Source organism: Dothidotthia symphoricarpi, assembly GCF_010015815.1.
Source record: "Dothidotthia symphoricarpi CBS 119687 unplaced genomic scaffold P153scaffold_19, whole genome shotgun sequence".
In the NCBI taxonomy this organism is placed as follows: domain Eukaryota; kingdom Fungi; phylum Ascomycota; class Dothideomycetes; order Pleosporales; family Dothidotthiaceae; genus Dothidotthia; species Dothidotthia symphoricarpi.
This window is the reverse complement of record NW_022985026.1, coordinates 639,196-662,179: the sequence shown is the minus strand read 5'-3', so window position 1 is coordinate 662,179 and position 22,984 is coordinate 639,196. Positions and strand designations below refer to the sequence as shown.

General features: G+C 52.2%; 9 protein-coding genes across 9 annotated transcripts; 4 read left to right on the top strand and 5 right to left on the bottom strand.

Moving 5' to 3' along the window:
* Positions 1–2,567: 2,567 nt before the first annotated feature.
* Positions 2,568–4,595, top strand: P153DRAFT_378649 (uncharacterized protein; the record flags this gene model as incomplete). The annotated part of the gene is made up of 3 exons (XM_033669811.1): positions 2,568–2,753; positions 2,908–3,205; positions 3,292–4,595. 3 exons carry the CDS (start codon positions 2,568–2,570, stop codon positions 4,593–4,595), a joined length of 1,788 nt encoding a protein of 595 aa, XP_033520220.1.
* Positions 4,596–5,986: 1,391 nt separating this feature from the next.
* Positions 5,987–7,636, bottom strand: P153DRAFT_369825 (glycoside hydrolase family 10 protein). The gene has a single exon (XM_033668868.1). The coding sequence runs from the start codon at positions 7,178–7,180 to the stop codon at positions 6,137–6,139; it is 1,044 nt and encodes a 347-aa protein (XP_033520219.1). The 5' UTR covers positions 7,181–7,636; the 3' UTR covers positions 5,987–6,136.
* On the bottom strand, positions 7,619–9,189 carry P153DRAFT_399965 (Inosine/uridine-preferring nucleoside hydrolase; the record flags this gene model as incomplete). Its single annotated transcript, XM_033671774.1, has 6 exons — positions 7,619–8,355; positions 8,403–8,408; positions 8,471–8,781; positions 8,828–9,032; positions 9,084–9,098; positions 9,148–9,189. 6 exons carry the CDS (start codon positions 9,187–9,189, stop codon positions 7,774–7,776), a joined length of 1,161 nt encoding a protein of 386 aa, XP_033520218.1. The 3' UTR covers positions 7,619–7,773.
* Positions 9,190–9,708: 519 nt separating this feature from the next.
* Positions 9,709–11,712, top strand: P153DRAFT_378646 (uncharacterized protein; the record flags this gene model as incomplete). The annotated part of the gene is made up of 3 exons (XM_033669810.1): positions 9,709–10,135; positions 10,185–10,590; positions 10,641–11,712. 3 exons carry the CDS (start codon positions 9,709–9,711, stop codon positions 11,710–11,712), a joined length of 1,905 nt encoding a protein of 634 aa, XP_033520217.1.
* A 40-nt stretch (positions 11,713–11,752) lies between these two features.
* On the bottom strand, positions 11,753–12,291 carry P153DRAFT_94438 (uncharacterized protein). The gene has a single exon (XM_033673510.1). The coding sequence runs from the start codon at positions 12,060–12,062 to the stop codon at positions 11,793–11,795; it is 270 nt and encodes an 89-aa protein (XP_033520216.1). The 5' UTR covers positions 12,063–12,291; the 3' UTR covers positions 11,753–11,792.
* A 601-nt stretch (positions 12,292–12,892) lies between these two features.
* P153DRAFT_299036 (uncharacterized protein) lies at positions 12,893–16,310 on the top strand (the record flags this gene model as incomplete). Its single annotated transcript, XM_033664255.1, has 4 exons — positions 12,893–13,009; positions 13,215–14,819; positions 15,798–16,125; positions 16,186–16,310. 4 exons carry the CDS (start codon positions 12,893–12,895, stop codon positions 16,308–16,310), a joined length of 2,175 nt encoding a protein of 724 aa, XP_033520215.1.
* Positions 16,311–17,128: 818 nt separating this feature from the next.
* P153DRAFT_298984 (uncharacterized protein) lies at positions 17,129–18,014 on the top strand (the record flags this gene model as incomplete). The annotated part of the gene is made up of 2 exons (XM_033664248.1): positions 17,129–17,294; positions 17,362–18,014. 2 exons carry the CDS (start codon positions 17,129–17,131, stop codon positions 18,012–18,014), a joined length of 819 nt encoding a protein of 272 aa, XP_033520214.1.
* Positions 18,015–18,046: 32 nt separating this feature from the next.
* On the bottom strand, positions 18,047–20,370 carry P153DRAFT_369820 (uncharacterized protein). The gene is made up of 2 exons (XM_033668867.1): positions 19,607–20,370; positions 18,047–19,558 (listed from the first exon to the last, which is right to left on the bottom strand). The coding sequence occupies exons 1-2, from the start codon at positions 20,142–20,144 to the stop codon at positions 18,147–18,149; spliced, it is 1,950 nt and encodes a 649-aa protein (XP_033520213.1). The 5' UTR covers positions 20,145–20,370; the 3' UTR covers positions 18,047–18,146.
* Positions 20,371–20,822: 452 nt separating this feature from the next.
* Positions 20,823–22,958, bottom strand: P153DRAFT_324070 (uncharacterized protein). Its single transcript, XM_033665231.1, has 5 exons — positions 22,570–22,958; positions 22,073–22,522; positions 21,935–22,024; positions 21,307–21,884; positions 20,823–21,255 (listed from the first exon to the last, which is right to left on the bottom strand). The coding sequence occupies exons 1-5, from the start codon at positions 22,737–22,739 to the stop codon at positions 20,885–20,887; spliced, it is 1,659 nt and encodes a 552-aa protein (XP_033520212.1). The 5' UTR covers positions 22,740–22,958; the 3' UTR covers positions 20,823–20,884.
* Positions 22,959–22,984: the final 26 nt, after the last annotated feature.

The following is a 22,984-nucleotide window of genomic DNA, read 5'->3' as shown; positions in this document are numbered from 1 at the left end:
AGCCTGGAGTCTGTGTTTGCAAACTACGCGAGGCAGAAGTTGAGTCAAGAAGCATAGAGTTTTGGGATCTGTGTCAGTCGTGTCAGTGTGAAGCTCAGAAAAGAGATGGAGTTTGTGTTTGCAAACCATTCGAAGCAGAAGTCAAGAAACCTGGGATTTGTGTTTGCAGGCTACTGAAGCTGGGTCAAGTTAAGTCAAGTTGAGATGCCTGGAGTCTGTGTTTGCAAACTACGCGAGGCTGGGTTAAGCTGAATTGAGTTGAATTGAGTTAAGTGAGCTGAGTGAGCTGAGTTGAGAAGCATAGAGTTTTGGGATCTGTGTCTGTGTCAGTGTGAAATTCAGCAAAGATTGGACTTTGTGTTTGCAAACCACGCGAAGTAGAAGTCGAGTTGAGAAGCCTGGAGTCTGTATTTACAAACTACGCGAGGCTGGGTTGAGCTGAATTGAGCTGAATTGAGTTGAGTTTAGTCGAGTTAAATTGAATTGAGTTGAGTAAATTGAGAAGCCTGGAGTCTGTAGTTACAGACTACGCAAAGCTGAATTGATTTGAGTGAGCTGGACTGAGTTGAGTGAGCTGGATTGAGTTAAAGTGAGCTGGATTGCGTTGGATCAAGTTAAATTGAGTTGAGTAAGTTGAGTTAAGTTAAATCAAGTTGAGAAGCCTGGAGTCTGTATTACAGACTACGCGAAGCTGGGCTGAGTTGAGTTGCGAAACCGGGTCGAGTTGAGAGTTGAGATGGATTGACTTGACTTGAATTGGTTGTGTCGGGTTGAGAAGCCTGAAGTCTGTATTCACAGACTACGCGAAGCTGGATTGAGTTGAGTTGCGAAGTTAGGTTGAGCTGAGTGGAGTTGAGAAGCCTGGAGTCTGTGTTTGCAAACTACGCGAGGCTGGGTTGAATTGAGTTAAATTGAATTGGATTGGATTGAATTGAATTAAGTTGAGTTGGATTGACTTGAGTTGGATTGACTTGAGTTGGATTGACTTGAGTTGGATTGACTTGAGTTAGATTGACTTGAGTTGGATTAACTTGAGTTGGATTGACTTGAGTTGAATGGGTTGAGTTGAGAAGCCTGGAGTCTGCATTGCAAACTACGCGAAGCTGGATTGAGTTGAGTTGCGAAGTTAGGTTGTGTCGAGTCGAGAAGCCTGGAGTCTGCATTACAAACTACGCGAGGCTGGATTGAATTGAGTTGAGTTAAATTGAATTGGATTGACTTGACTTGAATTGGGTTGAGTGAGTTGAGATGAGAAGCCTGGAGTCTGCATTGCAAACTACGCGAAGCTGGATTAAGTTGAGTTGCGAAGTTAGGTTGTGTCAAGTCGAGAAGCCTGGAGTCTTCATTACAAACTACGCGAGGCTGGGTTGAATTGAGTTGAGTTAAATTGAATTGGATTGACTTGACTTGAATTGGGTTGAGTGAGTTGAGTTGAGAAGCCTGGAGTCTGCATTGCAAACTACGCGAAGCTGGATTGGGTTGAGTTAAGTGAGTGAAGTTAAGAAGCCTGGAGTCTGTATTTACAGACTACGCGAGGCTGGGCTGAATTGAGTTGAGTTGAGTTGAATTGGATTGGATTGACTTGACTTGACTTGAATAGGGTTGAGCTGAGTGGAGTTGAGAAGCCTGGAGTCTGCATTGCAAACTGCGCGAAGCTGGGTTGCGTTGAGTGAGTTGAGATGAGAAGCCTGGAGTCTGCATTGCAAACTGCGCGAAGCTGGGTTGAATTGAGTTGAGCTGCGAAGCCGGGTTGTGTCGAGTCAAGAAGCCTGGAGTCTGTATTTACAGACTGCGCGAAGCTGGGTCGAGTTGGTCTTGTCTTGTACTCAGGTCGGTTCACGTTGTGTTGTGTTGTGCCAGTGTTGAAGGCTGGAGTGTGGTGTGGTGAGACGTGAGAACACAGGAGAAGGAAGGAAGGAAGGAGGGAACAACCACCAGCAACACAGGAAGGTGGGGAACATTACTTGCACGAGAGAAATATCGATATATAGAAAATGAACCATCGCTCTTCCCATCCCATCCCATCCCATCCAGGCAGCGATGGATGCTGCCACTCCCGCTCCCGCCTCCTCCTCCTCCGCTCCTGCTCCTGCTCCCGCCGCTCTCGCCCCCGACTTCGAGTTCTACGGGGAGGATTGCTGGGATGCATGGGGGGTTGCCTCTGCAGAGGCAACCTTCCCCCCCCCAGGGGAAGCTGAACTGCAGCACACGTTGGCCCAGAGTCAACGCAGCAGCGTGCGTATGCGTAGCCTGACCACTGGCTTGTATTCCACTTGCATTTGCATTTTTCTAGAGAAGAGAAAGAGCTAACCAGGCGAATACAGATGCAGGCTTATGCACGGCGAAAGCGCAAGCGCGTGCCCTCGCCTTCTCCAACAGTAGTTCCCCCTAGCGGTTTCGAACCGGCTAGAGCCGGCGGCGGTGGCGACGACGGAGATGAGTCGCCAAGTTGCGTTTTCAAATTTCCGGATTTTCCGCATTTTCCGCCCGTAAATTCTGGGCTCCCCCCAACTTCTCTCGGCATCTCCTCTCCCACTTTCTCCTCCACTCTTGTCCCGGAATTCATCATGAGTACCGAAGCAGCAGCGCAAGCAGCGCAAGCGGCGGCGACATCGCCTCAACAGCAGCCTCCAGACGCGTCCTTGCAGCAGAACGCGCAGACGCCTGCCTCGCTCTCTGGCGGCGCATGCGACTCTCTCGTCTGTCAGTGGCAGAATTGTGGCGAGCGTCTGCCCTCCGCTGAGCAGCTCTACGTAAGTCGCTCCTTGCCCCAGCCGCCAGGCTGTGCGTTCATGCTTCGCCATGCGTCGCTTTGCGAAGCATGGTCTAGTACCGCAGCGATGCAGTCTGGCTCTCTTTGTTTTCGCGGCGCCCTGCAGTCTTTGACATTTGCTCACTTTTTTTCAGGATCACGTTTGCGAGCGCCATGTCGGTCGCAAGAGCACTAACAACCTGAACTTGACTTGCCAGTGGGGCAACTGTCGCACGACCACCGTGAAGCGTGATCACATCACCTCTCACATCCGTGTCCACGTCCCACTGAAGCCGCACAAGTGCGATTTCTGCGGTAAAGCGTTCAAGCGTCCTCAAGATCTCAAAAAGCACGTGAAGACTCACGCCGATGATTCTGTGTTGCTGCGCTCTCCCGAGCCCAACCGCGGTGGCCCACACGGTGCGCCAGGATATCCCGGACAGGGTGGAAAACGTAAGTCCTCTTCCTTTCTGTCCTTGCCTCTGAGCCTATCGGCTATAGTCCCTATTTCCTTTCGTTATCTAACTGGCGCTCTACAGACTTGGTCGCTGACTTGCAGGCGCTTGCCGCTACAGCGAGTGGATATCAGTATCCTGATGGTGCGCTCGGTCCCAACGGAGGCTATGCTCAGCAGCACCCTGGAGGCGCCCCGGCCGGCTTTTACGGAGGCCCACCGCAGAACTCTGCATACGGACCTGTTTACTATGCTGTCAATCAACAACAGCAGCTGACCAACGACTATGAAATCCGAAAGCGTGCGGCATACGATGCTTTGAACGAGTTCTTTGGAGATGCCAAACGCCGTTCCATTGATCCATCTACTTACTATGACGTCGGCCAGCGACTCATGGGTCTCCAGGGAGTTCAACTTCCTGTTCTTGGTGGTGCCGGCTATCACGGCGGCATGTCTGAGTACGGACACAGTGGCACGATGGTCGCACAAGCATCGCACCCGCCTATGCACCCATACTCACTGCCGCTCCCCAACCTCAGGACCAAGAGTGACCTGTTGAACATTGACCAGTTCCTGGAACAGCTGCAAAGCACTGTCTACGAGAATCCCAACCATGCCGCAGCTGCTGGTGTCCACCAAGCGGGTGCTCATTATGTACACAGTGGCCACGCGGGTTACCGCTCTAGCCATTCGCCTCCTGGCCTCTCATCCAGCCACTCGCCGTCGTCTCATGCAACTGCAGTCGGATCGGCCGGAGTTGAGACTCCCGCTTTGACCCCAGCGTCGAGCGTGCTGTCTTACGGCTCCCAACACTCTCCTGGGGCCGGGCACTCTGGAAGCAACCATTCACCCCCGTCCAGGGCTCCAGTTGGCAGCATGTATCCCACCCTTCCTTCTGTCAGCGCAATGTCTGACATGTCGGCTGGCGCTCCCTCGTCTGGTCTTGCACCTGCATTTGATGCCGACGGCCGTCGACGATTCTCTGGAAATCTCCTGCAAAAAGCTGCGCCGGACCGGGAAGAAGCCGAGCGCATGGATATCTCGGATGACGGCACCTCGAATAAGAATGCTCGCCGAGGTTCTGATCAGGACAGCTTGCACCGCGAGGTTCACCAGTTGGCAATTCATTCGCCCAACGTCGATCCAGCGCTACGATCACCCAGCGTCGACTCCCCTACACCTACAGAGACGGGTGATTCGTCGCAGCAATTATGGGTTGAGAACATTCGGGCGATTGAGCGGCTCAGGGCGTACCTCAAGGACAGGCTCGACGCTCACGACTACACCGACGATGAGAATACCGAGGTCACAGAGGAGCGTCAGACGAGCGACGATGATGCGCACAACTTGTACCCAGTTCTTCGAGCTGTTCGGGAAGGCCGAGAGTAGGTCATGTTGCTGTGGTCTGATGAAGGGCGTCGGGGTGTTTTAAGCCGAAGGTAAGGGTTTGGGTTGGGATAGGGATGGTTTCTTATTGTCACACGGACACGTGTGAGTTCGTTCGGCTTCCTGTTTACGGTCGCTCTATGAGGTTTTCTATCTGAATGCAATTCCAGTTCATGTCATATGACTAAGACGGCAATGCTTTTAAAATGTCTTATGACAACTACAACTTAGTTTAGGGTATGAGGTTAATACCTAAATTTTCAGCAGTATGCGCCTTACGTGTGCTTTCAAAACGTCAGTATGAGGAGGATTGGCATTATGGCAGTACTTCCAGAATGTCAATTTGGTGGTCTACTAAGCAAAAAGCACTCCAGAGGACTGAGAATATTACACGTGGTACCTCGCCCCTGACTTCACACTAGAACCAGTCAATAACGAGAAGAACGTTCCACGAGTACACAACGGCCCGGATGCCAGCCACACACTTGCGTAGGCGAGTAGATCCCCATCCCAAATTCCATATTCACCTAATATCCTGTCACCCGTATGCTAGCAGCCACACGTTGGAACCGCCCTACAAGACCATACGAAGATCGTACCCGGAAACGACTCGGTCCCTAAGTTCGTTTTACTAACAATACCAAACACCCCCTTGAGGTGCATGGAGTTCCCCCCAAACTGCACTAGATTAGGTTTGCACATCATCATGATGCTCACTGAGCCACGAGCGCCACCAGATGTAGCTGCCCAATATTCGCAGGAGTGCGATGACCCAAAGCCCCGGGATCTTGCGGTCCTTCTGCACGCTGGAGAAACCTTGGTGTCAAACACCAACTACAAGCTTCCGCCTTGTCCCGCACTCTCCGCAAATCACAGGATGCCGGACTGCTAGAGCGGAATTTGTGCCAAGCAGGGTACGAAATATGCGTCCGAGATGCGCTTGCCTACTTTGCTTCCCTGGCAAATTAAGACGGGTTTCGAGAAAGGATGACGGAAGATGTTCCCGGTCAAGCTCTGCGTGAACACGTTCGCTAGCTGCTTTCTTCCTAAGGCAGTCTTGGAGTGTATGACTTAATGACTATTCTCTCGTACCCAAAACAGGTTATGTATATTATCATGATGATCTTGTTTCTAGTCGAGAAACTTAGTGGTTGTGGATGGGAACTGAGTGTTATGTGGAAGTTGTGATTTGGCAAGTTGCCAATACATTGAATTTCATGCGTGCGACTTTGGCTCCTGTACCAGCTTTAAGACTCACTAATTTTACGACTGTCGTCCTCAAGACGAACCTTGTTGTTTCTCATTCCAAGTTATTGTTGACCCGCTGTCTCTGCTTCAATTGCCGGTCGTCGAGTTAAGATCACGAACAAGATAATAAGAATTACACGGAAGGTACGAAAGACATGATACAACATAGCCAGTACCGGACATATACAACTTCCAGTCAATGAGTAAAAAACTAGGCGAAGCAATCGATTTCGAAAAATAGCATTCGCATACAATTCACAACTATTTTTGTCCTTCATCTCCGAGCACTCCATCTACTACCCCTTATATCCCATCAACATATCCGCAATAGCCCAATACGCCGGCTTCTTCTGAAAGTTCTCATCCCACAGATCCGCATTGCCCTGCCCTGGGAACGTAGAAGGCACCCAACTCGCCGGGTCCCAGAAGTCCCACACCGTAACACCCACACACCTCTTCTCGTCCACACACGCCTTCACACTGTCTGCGTAATTCTTTGCCTGCGTCGCCTGTTTCTCCGGGGAGTCCGGCAGCGTGGTGCGCACGTCGAGCTCTGTGATCGCGGTCTCGAGGCCACGGGACGTGAATAGGGCTTGAGCATCGCGGATCTGCTGGTACGAGGGCGACATGCCGGTGATGAAGTGAGACTGTAGACCCACGGCGTCGATGGGGATGTGACGGGCTTGGAAGTCCTTGACCATTGCCTGGACGGCGAGAGACTTGTTGTTGACGGTCTCGATGTTGTAGTCGTTGTAGTAGAGTTTTGTGCCGGGCTTGGTGTACTTCCTCGCAAACTTGAATGCCAGTTCGATATATGAGGGGCCGATGGTCTCGTAGAAGATGGAGGAGCGGTATGTGCCGTTGTCATTGTAGGCTTCGTTAACGACATCCCAGGCGTAGCATTTGTCCCGGAAGTACGTCGCTTGGTTCTTGATGTGGTTCTCCAGGATGCTGATCAACTCGGCTTTTGACCACGACTGGCTCGTCAGCCACGTGGGGAGCTGCTGGTGCCAAACGAAGTTGTGGCAACGGTGAGCCTGGCCTGCTTTGTCCGCCAAGTTGATAATTATATCGGCATCCGTGTAGTTGAAGACATTGCGCTGGGGCTCCGTGTACATCCATTTCTGGCCATTGGCCAGGGTTACGGAGTTGAATTCGGACTTGTTGAAGGCGATGGATGTGTACTGGGGGTTTGAGAGGGCAGGCGAGTCGACGGCGGTGCCAAAGTATCTCAGACCAGCATGTTTGGCGAGGGAGGCGAGACCAGAAGCGCGGTTTAGCTTAGGTGTTGGAGAGGCAAAGGTGAGAGGGAGCAGGAAAGCCGCGAAAGTAAACTTCATCGTGAGGGTAGATACCTTGGCGACTAGGTCCTTGGGGTTGGATGATGATGTGGATAGTCTTTGGATGCTCAATTCCAGTCCAAGATATATATCTATGTCTGCTGGCTACCCCTCGTCGTGGCGAACTATTCGACATTCTGTCACCGCTAATATGGATATTCAGAGGAGCACTTATTTTACCCGGGCTTTCTTCTTTGAGGTCGTTCAAGCGTCAGGCTGGAAAGGGACAGAGGATCATTGCGGATGAATGGGAAGGGTGCAGATTCGGCTTAGGTATAGAAATGTGGCTTGTACGAGCTAGATCGAAGGCGGGAGAGGTACTAGGATTTCTTTCGGCGGCTGATGTAGAATAAATTAATGGATCCGCACCCCGCAATTCTGCGGAGATTTCGGTGGTAGGGGTGCCAAGTCAGCAAGGGGGGGGATGGAAGTGAATAGGCTAAATGTAAATGCAACTCCGCGCAGGTTTTGTCGTTTAAGGAATTGCTCTTCGTTTATTCGTGGGTGCCTGCTGCGCCGTGTTCTAGTCTATTCTCAGATCGATCTATGATCAGTGTTCGCCTGCAAAAACAATCACGCGTCAACAATGATGCTTAGTCTATGCCCACAAACACGCCATCTCTTTCCAACTCCTCGCGAGGTATTTTAGGCATCGGACTGACTGCATCTGCACGTTTCAGCGCGCTCTCTACGTTACCCCAAAACTTAGCTAGATCCACGCCTCTTGGTATTCTACAGCCACCCTGACCGTCTTGGAGCTTGGTGATCTTTGTCCGGCCCAACTCTCCGACTTCTGACTGGTTCATCGAATGAACACCTGTGGTGACTATGTCGACTTGGAATCGTTCGCCGCCCTTGTCATCGAAGATTTCAGGGTCGTATATTGCAGCAACTGCAAGAGGATCATGAAGAGGCGGGCCCTCGGTTATAGAGAAGACTTCAGCATATGTGCTGGCAAAAAAGGACATTATCTGGGTGAACAACGCTCGAAGCGCGGAAGGTGTGCGATCAGTTTTGACGGTGGATGGATCGAGGGGATCGTCGGAGCCGTAGAGTTGTGTGCGACGAACTGCCTTTGTGCCGAGCACTTGGTGGCTGAGGTCGAGTGTGATGAGGGTTATCTTCGACTTCAGGATCGGATGTGAGAAAATGAAGTAAGATGCTTCAGGATCACACTACTGATGTTAGTCTCGTAATGGAGAGTAGCAGCAAGTGGTCTTACGTAGATCTAAGACGATGTCAGCATATCCTTGGCTTACAAGTGGGACGAGCTTGGATAGTTTAACTTACATTGAATTCGGCATAGGCAGTCCAATTGCCAAAGCGCTCGCCCTCACCTTTTACTTTCCCCATGGGGGCGTCAGTAAATCCTCCACCTACTGCTCCTCCCATTATGCTCAGCCCTTTGAGATGGTCTGCCAGATCGGTGTATTTCTGGAACAACAAGCCGATGTTGGTTAACGTGCCTGTCGAGACAAGCCACGCTGTGTTGGGCGGTGTAGCAATGAGAGCATTGTACATGGCCTCCAGATAGTTAACATCGGTGGCTGCTGGCTCCGAGGGTTGGGGCAGTAATGTGACTCCATCCAGACCGGACTCGCCTACTCGAATCAGCCATTGTCCACACACTTTCAAGCCTTCCAATACCGTGGATATCGGCGGCATGTACAGCATCGCGCACAATTGGCTTTGCTGCGCCTGCATAGACTTTCACATCGCGCCTTCCCAATGCCTCGAGTATCGCTCTGGTGTTGAATGTTGTTTGATCAAGTGCGGCATTGCCGTGTACAGTCGTGACACCTAGGAGTTGAACGCGGGGATCGTGCGCGCTAAGGAGGAGAGCGTATGCATCCTGCAGACACTGTGAGTGAAAGACAGCGAGGCGTGATAGCTAGGGACTCACATCATGCCCGGTGTCCTTGTTATGTCAGTACGGCTGTCGTAGAAGTTGCGAGCGATTTACGGACACAGTCGAGCCAGAGTGGGATCTTGCGAGATATATCGACCATAATGTATATTCTGACAAGAAATTGGTTGTGTTACAAGCAAGCAGAGCTCAAATCGAGACGGCTTGTCCAACGGCGGGTGATGCAGGGTCCATGTGGGACGTTTCGTGGGGTCATGCACGATCGCGCAACGTGGCTGATGAGCCTCGATCTCTACACCTTCAATAGGCGCAGTGTTATTGATGCTCAGCATCCATCCCTTTGACAAGTATCTGTCGTCTTCGAAACACTCAGACACTTTGATGTCGATGATGTGACAGGGCCTGAAGGATTGTTTTCACAGGCTATTCCAGCTGGCTCCTGCCGTTTTGAGCCGGGAGCACTTCAGACACAGTCAGGCTCATTAGCGGCTGACAGTACAGATACGCTACCTTACCAGATATATTTGGATGACATTGTCGCTTGTTCCTTTTCTTGTTTTCGACGCATTGCGGTGCTCTGCAAGGATTGGTCACCCCAGACTACCGCTAGGAGCCAACACTTTACGAAGGTCCTGGCCAAACGGTAGTCGAACACCTCGACATGAGCCTTTTTCAACGGCATGAAGGCCACAACGAGGTCTCCAAAGATAAATACTGGTCATTTGGCTACTCATTCGAAACATTGACCAAAGAACAAAAGCACCAACGGCGAGAGCTTCTCGAGTTGTACGGCTTCATCGCTCAATGGTCCGTTCTGGTCATCTTTGCACTGTTTCAGGTCTCGTTCTTCCTAGGCTGGCTGGTGAGGAGCGGGTTGAAACATGATGCTGCTCCGAAGTCGCCATCGTTCGACAAACATCCAGACGGAAAGCGAGGGTGGCTAAGAACGATTCACAGCGGCTGCAATACGATAACGTGGTGGTCACGAAAAGATGTGATTCGGGGCTGGGGTACGAGAGGAGAGTGGATTGGCGCGAGTGTTTGGACGATCTGGTTGCTCTATCTTTGCGTCGCTCGCACTGGCAAAGGTGAGTGGTGAACCTCGATGGACATACCTGTACATTTTAACACCAGCAGACTACCTCCACCTCACCAAACGGTTTGGGCAGATCGGTGCTTCGCAGCTACCAGTGCATTATCTGCTCGCTATGAGAGCACCATACTCGCCAGTCCAATGGCTTACGCGACTGTCTCACGAAGAACTCAAAGCCGCGCATCAAATTCTCGGTCGCATAACCTTTTTCCTCTTCATTCTCCATGGCGTGTTCTATTTCGTTTTCTTCGTCATGTCTGGTGTCCTAGCGAAACGCATAAAAGACTGGGACGTTATTTGGGGAACAACCAGTCTCGTCTTGTTCGCTGCCATCAGCACGACCGCTTTGAGTTTCATCAGGAGACGCAACTACCGAGTCTTCTACATCTCTCACATCGCCATCGCAAACTTTATCATTGTTCCGCTATACCTCCACGTTTCTCATATACGGTAAGCTTTAGCAGCAAACAACGCCTCAGCAGGATGCTAACGCGTGCCAGGGTATATGTCTGGCAGGTTATTGCAGTGGAAGCCCTGCACCTCATATTCCGCGCCGTGCGTCTTCAGATGTACCAAGGCACCATTAGGCTTCTTCCTGGTACAAACCTTGTCCAGATCCGCATCCCGCTACCACCAAAGAGCTCGACGCTGAACTGGAAGCCTGGGCAGCACGTGTACCTGAGTCGGCCTTGGGCTGGAGCAAAGGTTCCATCCTATTACGATCAATGGGTTATGACCAATAAAACCAACCCCTTCACAATAGCATCAATCCCGGCCAAAGACAAGGAACTCCTACTGATTGCCAGAACGCTTAACGGCAACACAAAGTACCTCGGAGACCTAGCCCGTTCACTCGCACAAGGCGGTAGCAATGTGCCTATGCTACCTACTGCTGGTGGCGACATACCAATTCTCCCTATTGTCCTCGAAGGACCGTACGGCGCCTCAACCCGCTTACCAGACCTTTCGGAATATGACAAAGTGCTTTTCGTGGCTGGTGGAGTTGGTGCTACGTTCGTCATCCCGATCTATCGGAGTATTTTAGAATCTCAAAACCCGATCCCAGCAGGCACCCGGATCCGGTGCATATGGGCTGTACAGAAACTCGCCGACACGCAGTGGGCGTTTCCCGAAATTTCTTCTCCTGGGGGTGATGCAGCAGGCGACGTAGAAGTCAATGAAGATGAAAATGGAAACGAAGAAAGTTTGTTACGCATCTCCGCCAACGTGGAGGTTTATGTCACACGACCCTCAGGGCCGAGTCTCCAAATTGACCGAACCTTTGCTGTGGACCCGGATGCCGATGATGAGGCAGAGGAGTTTGAGATGGCGGAGAATGAGCAATTGTTGAGTATGGAGGAGCAGATGGAGAAGCCGAGGAAGGGAATGGTGGTTAAGAGCGGGAGGCCCAAGATGAAAGAAGTCGTCGACGAGGTGTTTAGTAAGGGCACGAGGACTGCAGTTGTTTGCTGCGGGCCGAAGAGACTGACTGAGGACTTGAAGAGGAGTGTCGAGGTTTGGGTGAAGAAGGGACATGATGTGTTTTGGTATGATGAAACGTTTGGATGGTGAGGCGGCGCATTCAGCATGAAACCAGTCATTTGGTGGTTGGAATCGATATTATTACGAAACCCAGTGACCAGCCGCTCACGTTACCTTTCTCGCAAGCTGTATGGCTGTACGTTTTGAAGACGCTTTCGTGCAGAATTCTCTCTTGTTATCGCATCGTCATTTCCGGCGGCGATCGAATGGACAACCTCCAGCACATGTTCCACGAAGAACGAGCTGCCAACTACAAGCGCGAACTTTCCGTTTCCAATCTCGATTCTCGCATCAGCGCTCTGGACCCAGTCCGACGCACGCTTTCTGTGCATCGGGTATTGTTCAGGCCGATCAAAAGGCGGTATGTGACAGAGCTGCATTGGAGTGCATTGGGCAGATTGGGGTTACGGCATACCGTTAGCTGTGATCGAGATGGAAACTTTTTCCACGAGCGAGCAGAGGGTAGTGAAGTCTAAGGTGAAGCCGGCGAGGTTTGCAGGGTGAGGACAATGCCCCTGATCAACATGTCATGGGTGGTGTTGTGATTGAAGCACCGAGATTGATTGCCTGCATTCAACGACCAGGAGCCGATAGATTCGTCTGCAGGGCCGGTCATCTGCGGTGTGTACGGGCCGGTGCACTAGCGAATCACCGCGTTCCCCAAGCATCATAGCGACTTTCTCCCAGATCCTCCTTGCATGCGACTCCTTCGCGTCCTCATCAGTTTTCGAGAAATCGAGGATCACGACGGACGCTGAGCGAAGGTGCTGCACAAAATCTCCGGTCGCTACCACTCATTCGTTTTTCTGTCCTTGTTTTGCTTTGCACCCGCGCAGCCTCATCTCCAACTTAATATTTGCGGCGGGTTGCTGGGAAGACCTAGTCGCGTATGCAACGACAGCCCCAGTAACAGCTGTCCTGCCTCCCCACCTGTACGCATACGTCTGAGTTGTCTGTGGCATTGCGTCCATAGGCACTTTGGTCGATATCGCGGAGAACTGTTCTCTTTAACCCTCGTCCACCACGCCGTACCCACCACAGTCGCACTTTCCATCATTCGCCCCTTCCACGTGCACCGAGCCGCCTGACTAGGTCGTCATCGCACAGCCATAGCCATACCGCCCCATTTCTCTGAAAAACACCCTCGTCCACTCTCTGAGGGCCAGAGGTGCGTCGCCGACCGTGTGTTATCCCGCCCGAAGCATTCCCCATGGCCGCTCTAGCATCATCCCGTCAGCCCCCAGCGCCCCTCCAGCAGTTGACACCCCCGAGCAGCTCGCACGGTGGCGCCGGATCGTGGGACCTGGCTGTGCCTCTGGATAATCAGGTGCGTAGACTTTCTCTATCCCTCTTGTGTCCCTATGACATATGTCTGCCGTCAGGGTTCGCACTACTGGCACTACTGCGGCTGTCAGTCATGCTACACAGTAGCGTGGCTCGCAGTCCGGGTCGTTGTCCAAGATTCTGGGCCGCCTCACTAAAATGTCTTCGTCTCCCGACAACAACCCGCCCTTGCTGACAGAGGGATGCAGAGAACATCCTACAACCAAGAGCCCTACATGCCCGCCAACGTCGTGTCTGCGCAAGCTCATGCTTCCCGCCAGTCACCTGCATTGCAAGCCAACGGATTCGTGAACCCTGCTCGCTCGACCACCTGGGACTCACAGGCCCCATACGACAATGAACAAACATATCGCGCAGCCAATGGGCTGCAGAAGAAGGCGAGTGGAGACATGAGCGCCATTGGCAGCGAGAAAGACAGCGTAATGGACTACTACAAAGTCCAAGGCGGTAACAAGAAGGCGCCGCAGGCAGTAAAGGCCAAGGGGAAGGTTCAGACGAAGCCTGGAAAGGGTGGCAAAGCAGACCCAGGCTGGAATACAGTCGAACACGACGAGAACAACTGGATTCATCGTGACAAGCTCAAGGAAATCGAGATCAAGGAGATGGAGGAACTGGGCTACAGAGTTGTCCGCTCAAGCAGATCCAACAGCAGATCGCAGAGTGCGAGTCGAAAGCCACGGGTTCGCACCAATTCCGAGTCCACCGACAGGGCGCAGGATGCCGAGGAACGCCTCGAGCACCGTCGAGTCGTATCTCCCATACCAGCTGGGGACGAAGATGCAACTGAAGAATACCATATCCAGCGCCCTGCACCCTCGGATGCATTCATCACTGATGAGAAACCAACGTCACCACGAACATCCCATGCTGTGAAGCCGAGCACTTCTCGCATCCCGCTACCTGGGCGCAGTGGAATACCTGTTTCAGCTTCCGTGGTAGAGCGCGACGCACCACTGCCGAGATCGAGAGCAGGCAGTGCAAACATGACTGGGGATGCCATTGCAGCCGCTGGTGCACGAGTACGAGCAAGCAGTATATCAAGCCAACTTCTACTTGATGAGCCGCGAGGGCCGCGAGAGACAACGCCGCCGCCCAAAGGCCATCGCCGCAACGCTTCTTCGTCTGGAAGTGGTTCTTCACCTCAGAAATCTCCCATGAAAGCCAAGACCCCGGGAAAGCCAACGCCTACATCTAAAGCACGCAAGACCAGCGCACAAAGAAGTGCATCGAAGAATCGGTTGGCTTCTGGTGCCTCAAACACAAAGCGTCCCGGCACGAGTGGTGGTTCAATACCTCGTCCCGTTACCAGTAACCGACCAGAAGGCGAAGCGCCATGGCTCGCAACCATGTACAAGCCGGATCCACGTCTTCCACCAGATCAGCAGATTATTCCCACACATGCAAAGAAGATGAAACAAGAGCAATGGGTGAATGAAGGCAGAGTGGCGTCCATGTACGACAAGGACTTCCAGCCGCTGAATACCGACGATCCGGCAGAAAAGCGGCTGTCTCAGCTCCTGTGCATCGACACTGAAAAGGCACAGCAGTACGAGGAATGGCCTCTGTCAACCCCGGCAAAGCAACCCTCACTTGAGGATATCGACTCGAACGCGAACAAGACTCAAAACACCGAGCAGTCCGGGTATAAGCTTACTCCAACGATACCCCAAAGTCCTCGCAATCCTTCCCCCCAACCCATACCTATCCGTGCGGCTTCTCCGCCGAAGCCAACGACCACTCGCCTTCCGGAGCCTGTGGAGGAGGCTAAAGAGAAGAAGAGCGCCTGCTGCATCGTCATGTAATTTTCATTTCCTAGATACCCATTCCTTCCGCGATCCGTGCAAACTACGTCCTCTACCTTTCTTTGTGTATATGGCGCTTAGGGTGTTCCTATGAATAGGGCGGGTGTACTATTAGTCTTTTTCTTTTCCACACGGCTGTTAGCGTTCAGCGATCTCGTTTCCTACTCTCGTGCAAAATCATTTCGAAGCGATGTCATTACTTCATCTCTCCAGCAAGCGTCTGCTCTTCAGACATTTTTTCTCATTGTCTTTTTCTTGTTAGACTATTTCGTTCGTGGGCACAGACAGATTGGCGTTACTTCAGTTCTCAACATTAGTCAATTCGGCGCGTTTTTCGGCGCTTCTTTCGTACAATCTAAGTCATTGAGGCGGTGAGGTGGTGGAGAAAGGAGAGAGACACATGATCAACGCAGAAACGGGAGACATGGCTACAGCTACGGCTGGTCCAAAGCAGCAGCAAGGTTGCGTTGAGAGTGGCAGAATGTGTAGAAATAAACAGTCTTGTTCAAATATGTGGTCACCGTGTCATGATGAGTGATGATGATATCTGTTACTGTTTGAACTTCACATTAACTCGAAAAGTAAGCCTGGCTTATGGAATTTACTTGTAAGCTCAAATGCTGTTCATTGAGCAACATAACCATGCTTACCATCTTCCTGACCACTTGATCTACGAATCCAGCCCTTTGCAGCATCCATCGTACTTGGTGGGGCTGCACGTGAGATCGACGCTAAAACTCGCTTCGGCGCACCGAACTTCTCGAATTTTGAGCTCCTTTATCACTCTATCAACACCAACCACTCTTCAAGGAAACCCGACAGATCGAAATCAATCATCATGGTACGACAGCACCCTCAATCGCATCAAATTCAACCGCATCTGCGAGACTGCGCGATCCAGACTCGGGTTGCGCGCAGCCATGCCCCGCCACTCGTTCCCCTCAACCATTTGCTAACTCATCCTCACAGTCGGACGGAGAAGACGATACCAAGTCCCAGGTCAGCGCCGCCGCCGAGGTGGAGGTCTCTGCCGATGCCTCCGCAGGCACCGGACAGATGTCCGTGCTTGAGGCGCTCAAGGGCGTTCTCAAGCTCGCGCTCATCCACGACGGACTTGCGCGCGGTCTGCGCGAGGCGTCCAAGGCCCTCGACCGTCGTCAGGCACACATGTGTGTCCTGAACGAGGCGTGCGAGGAGGAGGCGTACAAGAAGCTCGTTGTTGCGCTGTGCTCGGAGCACAAGATCCCCCTCATCAAGGTCCCCGATGGCAAGCAGCTCGGCGAGTGGGCCGGTCTTTGTACGTGTTCCCTGATGATATCATAACTTGGTGTGTGAATATGGGCTAATCCGTATATAGGCCAGATCGACCGCGAAGGCAACCCCCGCAAGGTCGTCAACTGCTCTTGCGTCGTTGTCAAGGACTGGGGTGAGGAGTCCCAGGAGCGCAGCATCCTCCTCAACTACTTCCAGACCGAGCAGTAAACGTGCTTCGCCGCGCGTGTCAATATCTCCCGCTCGCGCATCATCTTCTATTCGCTGCATCGGTTCGACTTCGGGCATGGTATGGAGTTTGGAGGAATGAGTGATTATGTGAGGTTACGACGTGATGGGTTCAATGGATTATAGACGGGACTTTATTGTCACGGAATCAAAATGAGGAATGCATGAATCAAAAACTTCTTTGGACTGGTTGTCAGTGTGATGTGCTGGGCTTCGTGTTGTCTGCTCTGGAAGAGTAGTCTCGAGAGTTGATTGATCGTGAAATGCCCTAGCGCTTGATCTCATACTGAACATACAAAGCAATTTAGATCAGTCCTCAAGACAACAACACTGTTCGTTAGCTAGCCATCCATCCATCTATCGATGTATTATCAGAAAGGGTCGTTTTCCAAACCTGATAGCCCCTCATACGCGCAATCTTTGCTTGGCGAATGAGGATGACGACTTTGCTCCGATGTCCGGCACTATCTACCTACCCACTACTCCACCATTACATTCACCAAAACGCCATAACAGACGGGTGAACGATCTGATAAGATCGATCATTTGTCCTTGAGCACAAGAACCCTAACTAAGAAAAAAGAGATATCTTTGGGATTCCTGGGGTTTATACACCAGTTTTGAAGTTTTGTTTTCTACGCGTATCAAGAGCAAGACGTCACGAACTGCACGTGCGATACGACAAGACTGTGTTGAGATTGTTCAGGTTAAAGAGCATAGACGTTCGATAAGAAGATAGAAAGAGAGAACAAACACAAAGGAAGAAGATTTGGAAAATCATGGCATCACCCTCGACATTCATGACCCGCTCGGGCGAAGACTACAACAACAACAACAGCAATGGATCTGCGAAACCAACTCTCCTCGCCTTCCACGGCTCAGGCAGCAACGCAACAGTCCACACCGTCCAACTCGCCCGCCTAACCCGCCTCCTGAAACAACACTTCGAAATAGAAAGCTTGCAAGGTATTTCCCCCTTCATCCTCTTCCCTCTCCTTCCCCCAAACCACATACTAATCCACGCAACACGCAGCGCCCTTCCCATCCCCTGCCGGTCCCGGCATACTCCCCTTCTTCGACGGCTGCGGCCCCTTCTACCGGTGGCTACCACCCAGCGAGAAGATCACCCTCGAGGGCATGCGCCGCGGGGACTCAACATCCGCGCTCTCCCCCGAAGTCGAGAGCCTCGTGCGCGACGCGGTGAAAGCGGCACGGAGCCGGGGGAGTCGGGTGGTGGGGCTCGTAGGGTTCAGCCAGGGGACCAAAGTTGTGGCCGGGCTGTTGCGCGGGAGCGAGGTGGTGCGGGCTGCACGGGAGGAGACTGGGAAACTTGACGAAGGGACCGAGTGGTGTGATTTCGGGTTCGGGCTGAGTATTTGCGGGTCCTATGCCCCGCCGCTTGTGCCGCAGGGGGTTCTTGCACATAGTGGGTTGACGGCGGAGAGGCGGGAGGAAGTGCTGGGGAGGAAGATTAGGACTCCGACGTTTCATGTGCAGGGGAGGCAGGATGAGTGGAAGTGGGCGGGTGAAGGGCTGATTGCGGGGCATTATGAGGTTGGGGAGGGGATGAGCGAGGTGGTGGAGTGGGAGATGGGACATCATTATCCGGTGCCGGTGGGGGATAGTGAGCGGGTACGGGATTGGATGGTGGAGCAGTTGGGGAGGGTGGAGGGTAAGAGGGTGTAGATGGTGAGGATTGATGTAGGGAAAACTAGTGAGGAATATAGGAGTGTTGATTATGTTGTGCTGCCAGACTACAGCAAGCAAGCAAGCGACCACATCTACACAAAAGCCAAACATTAGAACACTCACCCATCCTCAACCAACGGTAGACTCAGTCCCCGTCCTTGAAATGACTCCGCCCAAACGTCCACTAACCCCCGAACTCCCACTCGCCCTGGAGCTTGTCCTATTGCGCCCCGTGATGTAAGAAGAATCTTCCTCTTTGACCGCTTTCAAAATCTCCTTCCCAGCCTCACTCTTCCCCATCCGCACCACCATGGCCGTATTCTCCCTCTGCATCTCAGCAATCTGCTCCTTGAGCAACTTGTTCTCCTGCTCCATCAGATCAAACTTCTGCCTGCACTCATTGAGTTCGCGCTGTGTCTGGAAGAGCTTATTCTTCTCCACCTCCTTCTGCTGTTTAGCGAGTAACTTGCGCGTTTCCTTCTCACGGCGCTCCTCGAGCTTGCGCATCTCTTTCTCGAACTTTGTTTCTTGTTTCTTCATCTCTTTTTGTTGCTTCTCCGTCGCTTTCTCGAGGTCTTTCTGGTTCTTCAAACCCTCTGCTGTTTCGAGCTCTCGAGTCTGTTTTTCGCGCGCCTCGTCGAGTTTTTCTTGCACGGCTTGTTTCTTTTCTTCGATTTTGACGAGTTCCTTCGATTGGGGGATTTCGTCGACGGCAACGGCGGCGGGAAGGGAGATCTCGGAGCGGAGGGATGGCGTGGGAATGCTGTTGTCGATGGGAAGGCCTTGAGGTGCGGTGGTTGGTTCCTCAGTGAACTGTTCGGCTGAGGCGAACGAGTCTGCTGACGAGGATGAAGATGAGGAACTGCTGGAATAGGTGCGTTGTAGTGGGTTCATCGCGTCGGGTATGTAAGCTCCTACTGCGTCTCTGAATTGAGCGATTAGACCTCCTTGGTTTGCGTTATCAGGTGTGTCTACTGCTTGGTGTGATATACGTCGGTATGTATTTGATGGCCTGTCGGCAATGCTAGTCCCCACACCCGCAGTGATGCCATTCGACTCCGCTATCGAGTGGTATGGGTGTGCATCGGAGTGTTGCTCCGCCTTGCTGTCTGTATTGCTTACTGGCGGCTTCTCCTCCTGTGGTTGATCAAGGTCGTCTCTAGGGCAAGCCCAATCGAGAAACTTGACCGCGTCCAGCACAACGCTACTAGGCACGTTTCGCTCGACCATGAAACGCGGAATACCACCTCCAGGGTCGCTGCGCGTCACCATTGTCCACTCGACTGGATTTGTTTCGGCGTCGCCTCCCTCAGGGAGAGGTATCTCTCGGATCATCTCTATAGACTCGTAGAAGCCGCGCACCATGCCATTTCGAGCCGGCGCATTCGGATGTGACACTGGTATTGAGACAACCATGTAGTGCCGCGGAACAGCATCGCCAACCTTGGAGGCCTGAGTGAGGCACTGATCCGAGGTGATGAGCAACGTAATGAACTCTCGTGGTGATGTCGGGCCAGGGAACTGCGCAGACAACTGGTACACTATCCAAGCGTCAGTTCTTTGTCAGCCGCAGCAGTTGGTCCACATACCTTCAAGCTTTCCTATGCCGTCCACATTGATGTCCTCCAGCTTCTGATCACCCCCAATGCCTCTCACGTTGCCCGTTCCAGGCCCACCCTGCACTTCCAGACTCTCGGGAAACTCCCTCAGCATGGCACGCTTCCACTTGGCAAACCCAAGACCCTCGTGCACACCTGTTCTCGCAAACCACGCGCCGTGTCGGTCGTTGCCCGCCATCTTGAACACGCTCATGCCCGTAGCCGCCTCTTTGTTCCCCAGCTTCAATGGCTTGCCCCATGACTTGTGCAGCGCCGCATGCTCTTTGGCCGGCAGTGGGCGTCTCACATCAGAGATTGTGAGGTCAGCAGCATTGAACGCAGGCTGTGGATTTGTTCGCGTGCGCTTCGAGGACTCGTAGGGCGTGCCATTGGGTGGCGGAGGGACCGAATTCGCGATCAACTCTGCGTTGGCGAGAATCTCTGGCAAGAACGCCTTGAGGTTGTCGGTTGGGACATTCTCAAATTCCTTTGGACGAAGACATTCTAGTGCCTTGTGGAGGTCCGACATGATGCGACAGGGTATGCTGGAAAGAGGCTCAAGTCTGGGTATCTACGAGCAAGGTCCAGGGTTAGTTGCTGTCAACGAACCGATATATCCGTATAGCGCGCGTGGTGACGATTAATGAAATCACTACGCAAACAACCTTTGGAGGAAATGTATTGGATATAGGGTATCAAGCTAGAAAGGCAGCTGCAACGCCAGGTCAGCAGGCTGGAAGATAACACAATACAAGGCAACGCCATGAAACAGAAGGCAATGTCAAGTTCATGTCGCGATTCATGGTCGTCCATGCGCGACGTCATCCCTGCTACCCTTGCCCTTTCGTGGGGTCGGTTGCCATGCTTCCGCGAGGGGTCCAGATGCCTGTCGTCGCCTTGCTGCAACCATGGATGGTCCTTACATGAACGAGGATCCTACGTCATTTCGTGGCTTGTTTCAAAATACGGGATACGCGCATGTGTACGCGTATTGCACGTTGCAATACGCTGCGCGTTACATACGAGTACGATTGAAATCTTCGGGGTGGACACATGCACGATTGAAGCCTTTGAGGCTGATAAAAACGATAGCAGACGGTCTACCAAATATCTAAACATCTATCTAGTCAAAGAGGGGTATCTCGCAAGTCCGTTGCCACAAACGAAAGTCCATTCTGCGAGCAGCGTGCAAATCGATTTCGGTATTCCGACTGTTTATACAAGGACGTACAACGCACACATCTAGTGACTATTAGTATGCATTCAATGCTACCAAAAGAGGGATCGACTTACCGAACTCAGCCCCAGAATCATACTGCACCAGAATAGAACGTTATTCAACAACGTTCGTCCCCTGACCCACTTGCTCCTCTGAACCAAGACTATGGGTCCCTGGAGCATCATGGCAACAAACCCGTAACCTCTAAACTTCCTCGTAATGCAGCCCATGACCAACTCATGCGCTAGAGCGGAGATGAGAAAAGTTAGGGTCGTCGCAACAGGCCGTGACATGTGGTTCTTGGACGCTGAGTATACGTGTCGACGAAAGAAGTGGTGAACAGGCTTATTCCACTCGCGAGAAAACTCGAGCCAGTCGCAGCTGTTCCACCAGTCTGCATAGAATTGACGGTCTGCAAAGCCTGTATCTTGTCAGCAACTGCACCTTCACTGCTCCTCATTTGGGTGCTTACATGTAATCTCCGCGAATGCGCCCAAGACGTACTCGAAGATGACAAGAAAAACGAGCAGAAAGGTGATCATGAAGGGGAAGAGCAGACGACCAATCGTCTCGCCCAAGACGAGACCAAGGTCCAACGCGCTCTTTGCGTTCTGCATCTGAACGGCCGATTCACCCAAGACTGGCAGAATAAACTCCTCTGCTACAATAACCATCAGGAAAATACACCCAAAGACAGCGAGAGTCTTGTAGAAGAGCTCCATCCATCGAATTCCGGAGGTGCGAGGGTATTCGAGTTCGTAGCAAAGAGTGGGACAGAACACGAAGTCGACGAAATTGTAGAGGGTAAGATTCTCAGGATACGACACATGACCGAGAGACGAGGCGAGTTCAAACGCGAGGTCTTCCCGGAGCTGGGGCAGATATTCGGTATTCGCATTGGCAGGCTCTTCCTGCTGGGGAGACTGCAAGACCTCGTGTAGGTGAGTTCGAGGCTTCGGGTATCGAACCGCTGCTGCTTTGCTAGCTTTGTCGGGCGTATCGAGGTCGTTCAGACGACGCAGAGTCTCGCTAAGATGGCCGTTGTAGAAACTTAGCGATGTTAGTAGGGTTAATAAAAGTTCGTTACCACTGATACGTACGCATAAGAGTGCATCTTCATAAAAATAGCGAGCAGATGCAGGGTGAAGTAAACCTGAGCCGTCCAACTCCAGTCACGAACAAAAGGGTACCTTTGCAAATATTAGTTTGGAACAGGAAAACGCCCATGGTGCACATACGTGACCCAAAACAAAAGCCAGATCGCTTGATATACGCTTTGAATCGCCCAACCAAGCTTGTTCCAGCGTAGTACTCCGTCGCCTTGGAGGAACAACTTCTGCAGAGGCAGTGACAATGCAATGCTGAACACCATGGCGCCGTCGACCATACCGAGCTCCCAGATCTTCTCTTTGAACAAATCCCATTGTTTGATCTGCAGAGGGTACCCCGTCTCCTTGTAGTTTCGCAACATGCTGGTCATGACCATAATAGCCAGTCCAATCCAGAACAGGACGAAGAAGCCGCGAAAGTCATGGTAGTCGCTGTTTGGGTCAAAATGTGAGACGCGATCGACGTAGTCGATGCTAGGGAACATGCGCTGCTTCTGTTGAGCTCGAATTCGACGTCTTGCAGAGGAGGATGCCTGGACCGAGGGCGGGGCGTCTACAGGGATGGGAGTTGTTCGACCGCTGTACGGATCAGCGTGAGTTGTGTGTGGTGCATTTTGTAATTGTACCTGGAGACGATGGACGCAGGGTCCTTCAGCGTGCCATCTGAGTTGAAAGCTTCATCGCTCAGTCGCGGTTTGAGCAGGTCTATTCTGTTTGGTTTACGCGGCCGCGGCGAATGGTACTCGCCATTCCCGTTGTGCAGTTTCGCGTCGATAGAGGTAGACTCGGCCATCATGGGGAGAAGTGAATGTGCATGCTAGAGTGGTAGAAGAGCGGCAGAGGTGAGTATAACAGACGTGGCCCAGAACTGGGATCAGCGACTAAACCGGGTCACTCGTTGTGTCAGATGTGCAGTCAGCGCTGCGGTTGGTGGAGGGGAACAGGTCCGGGGCTTTCTTGCAGGCCTAACAGAAAATCAAGGCAAAGACGCGTTTGTATTCGTAGAAAACTAAAATATTACCACGCTTCTCTCTAAATATT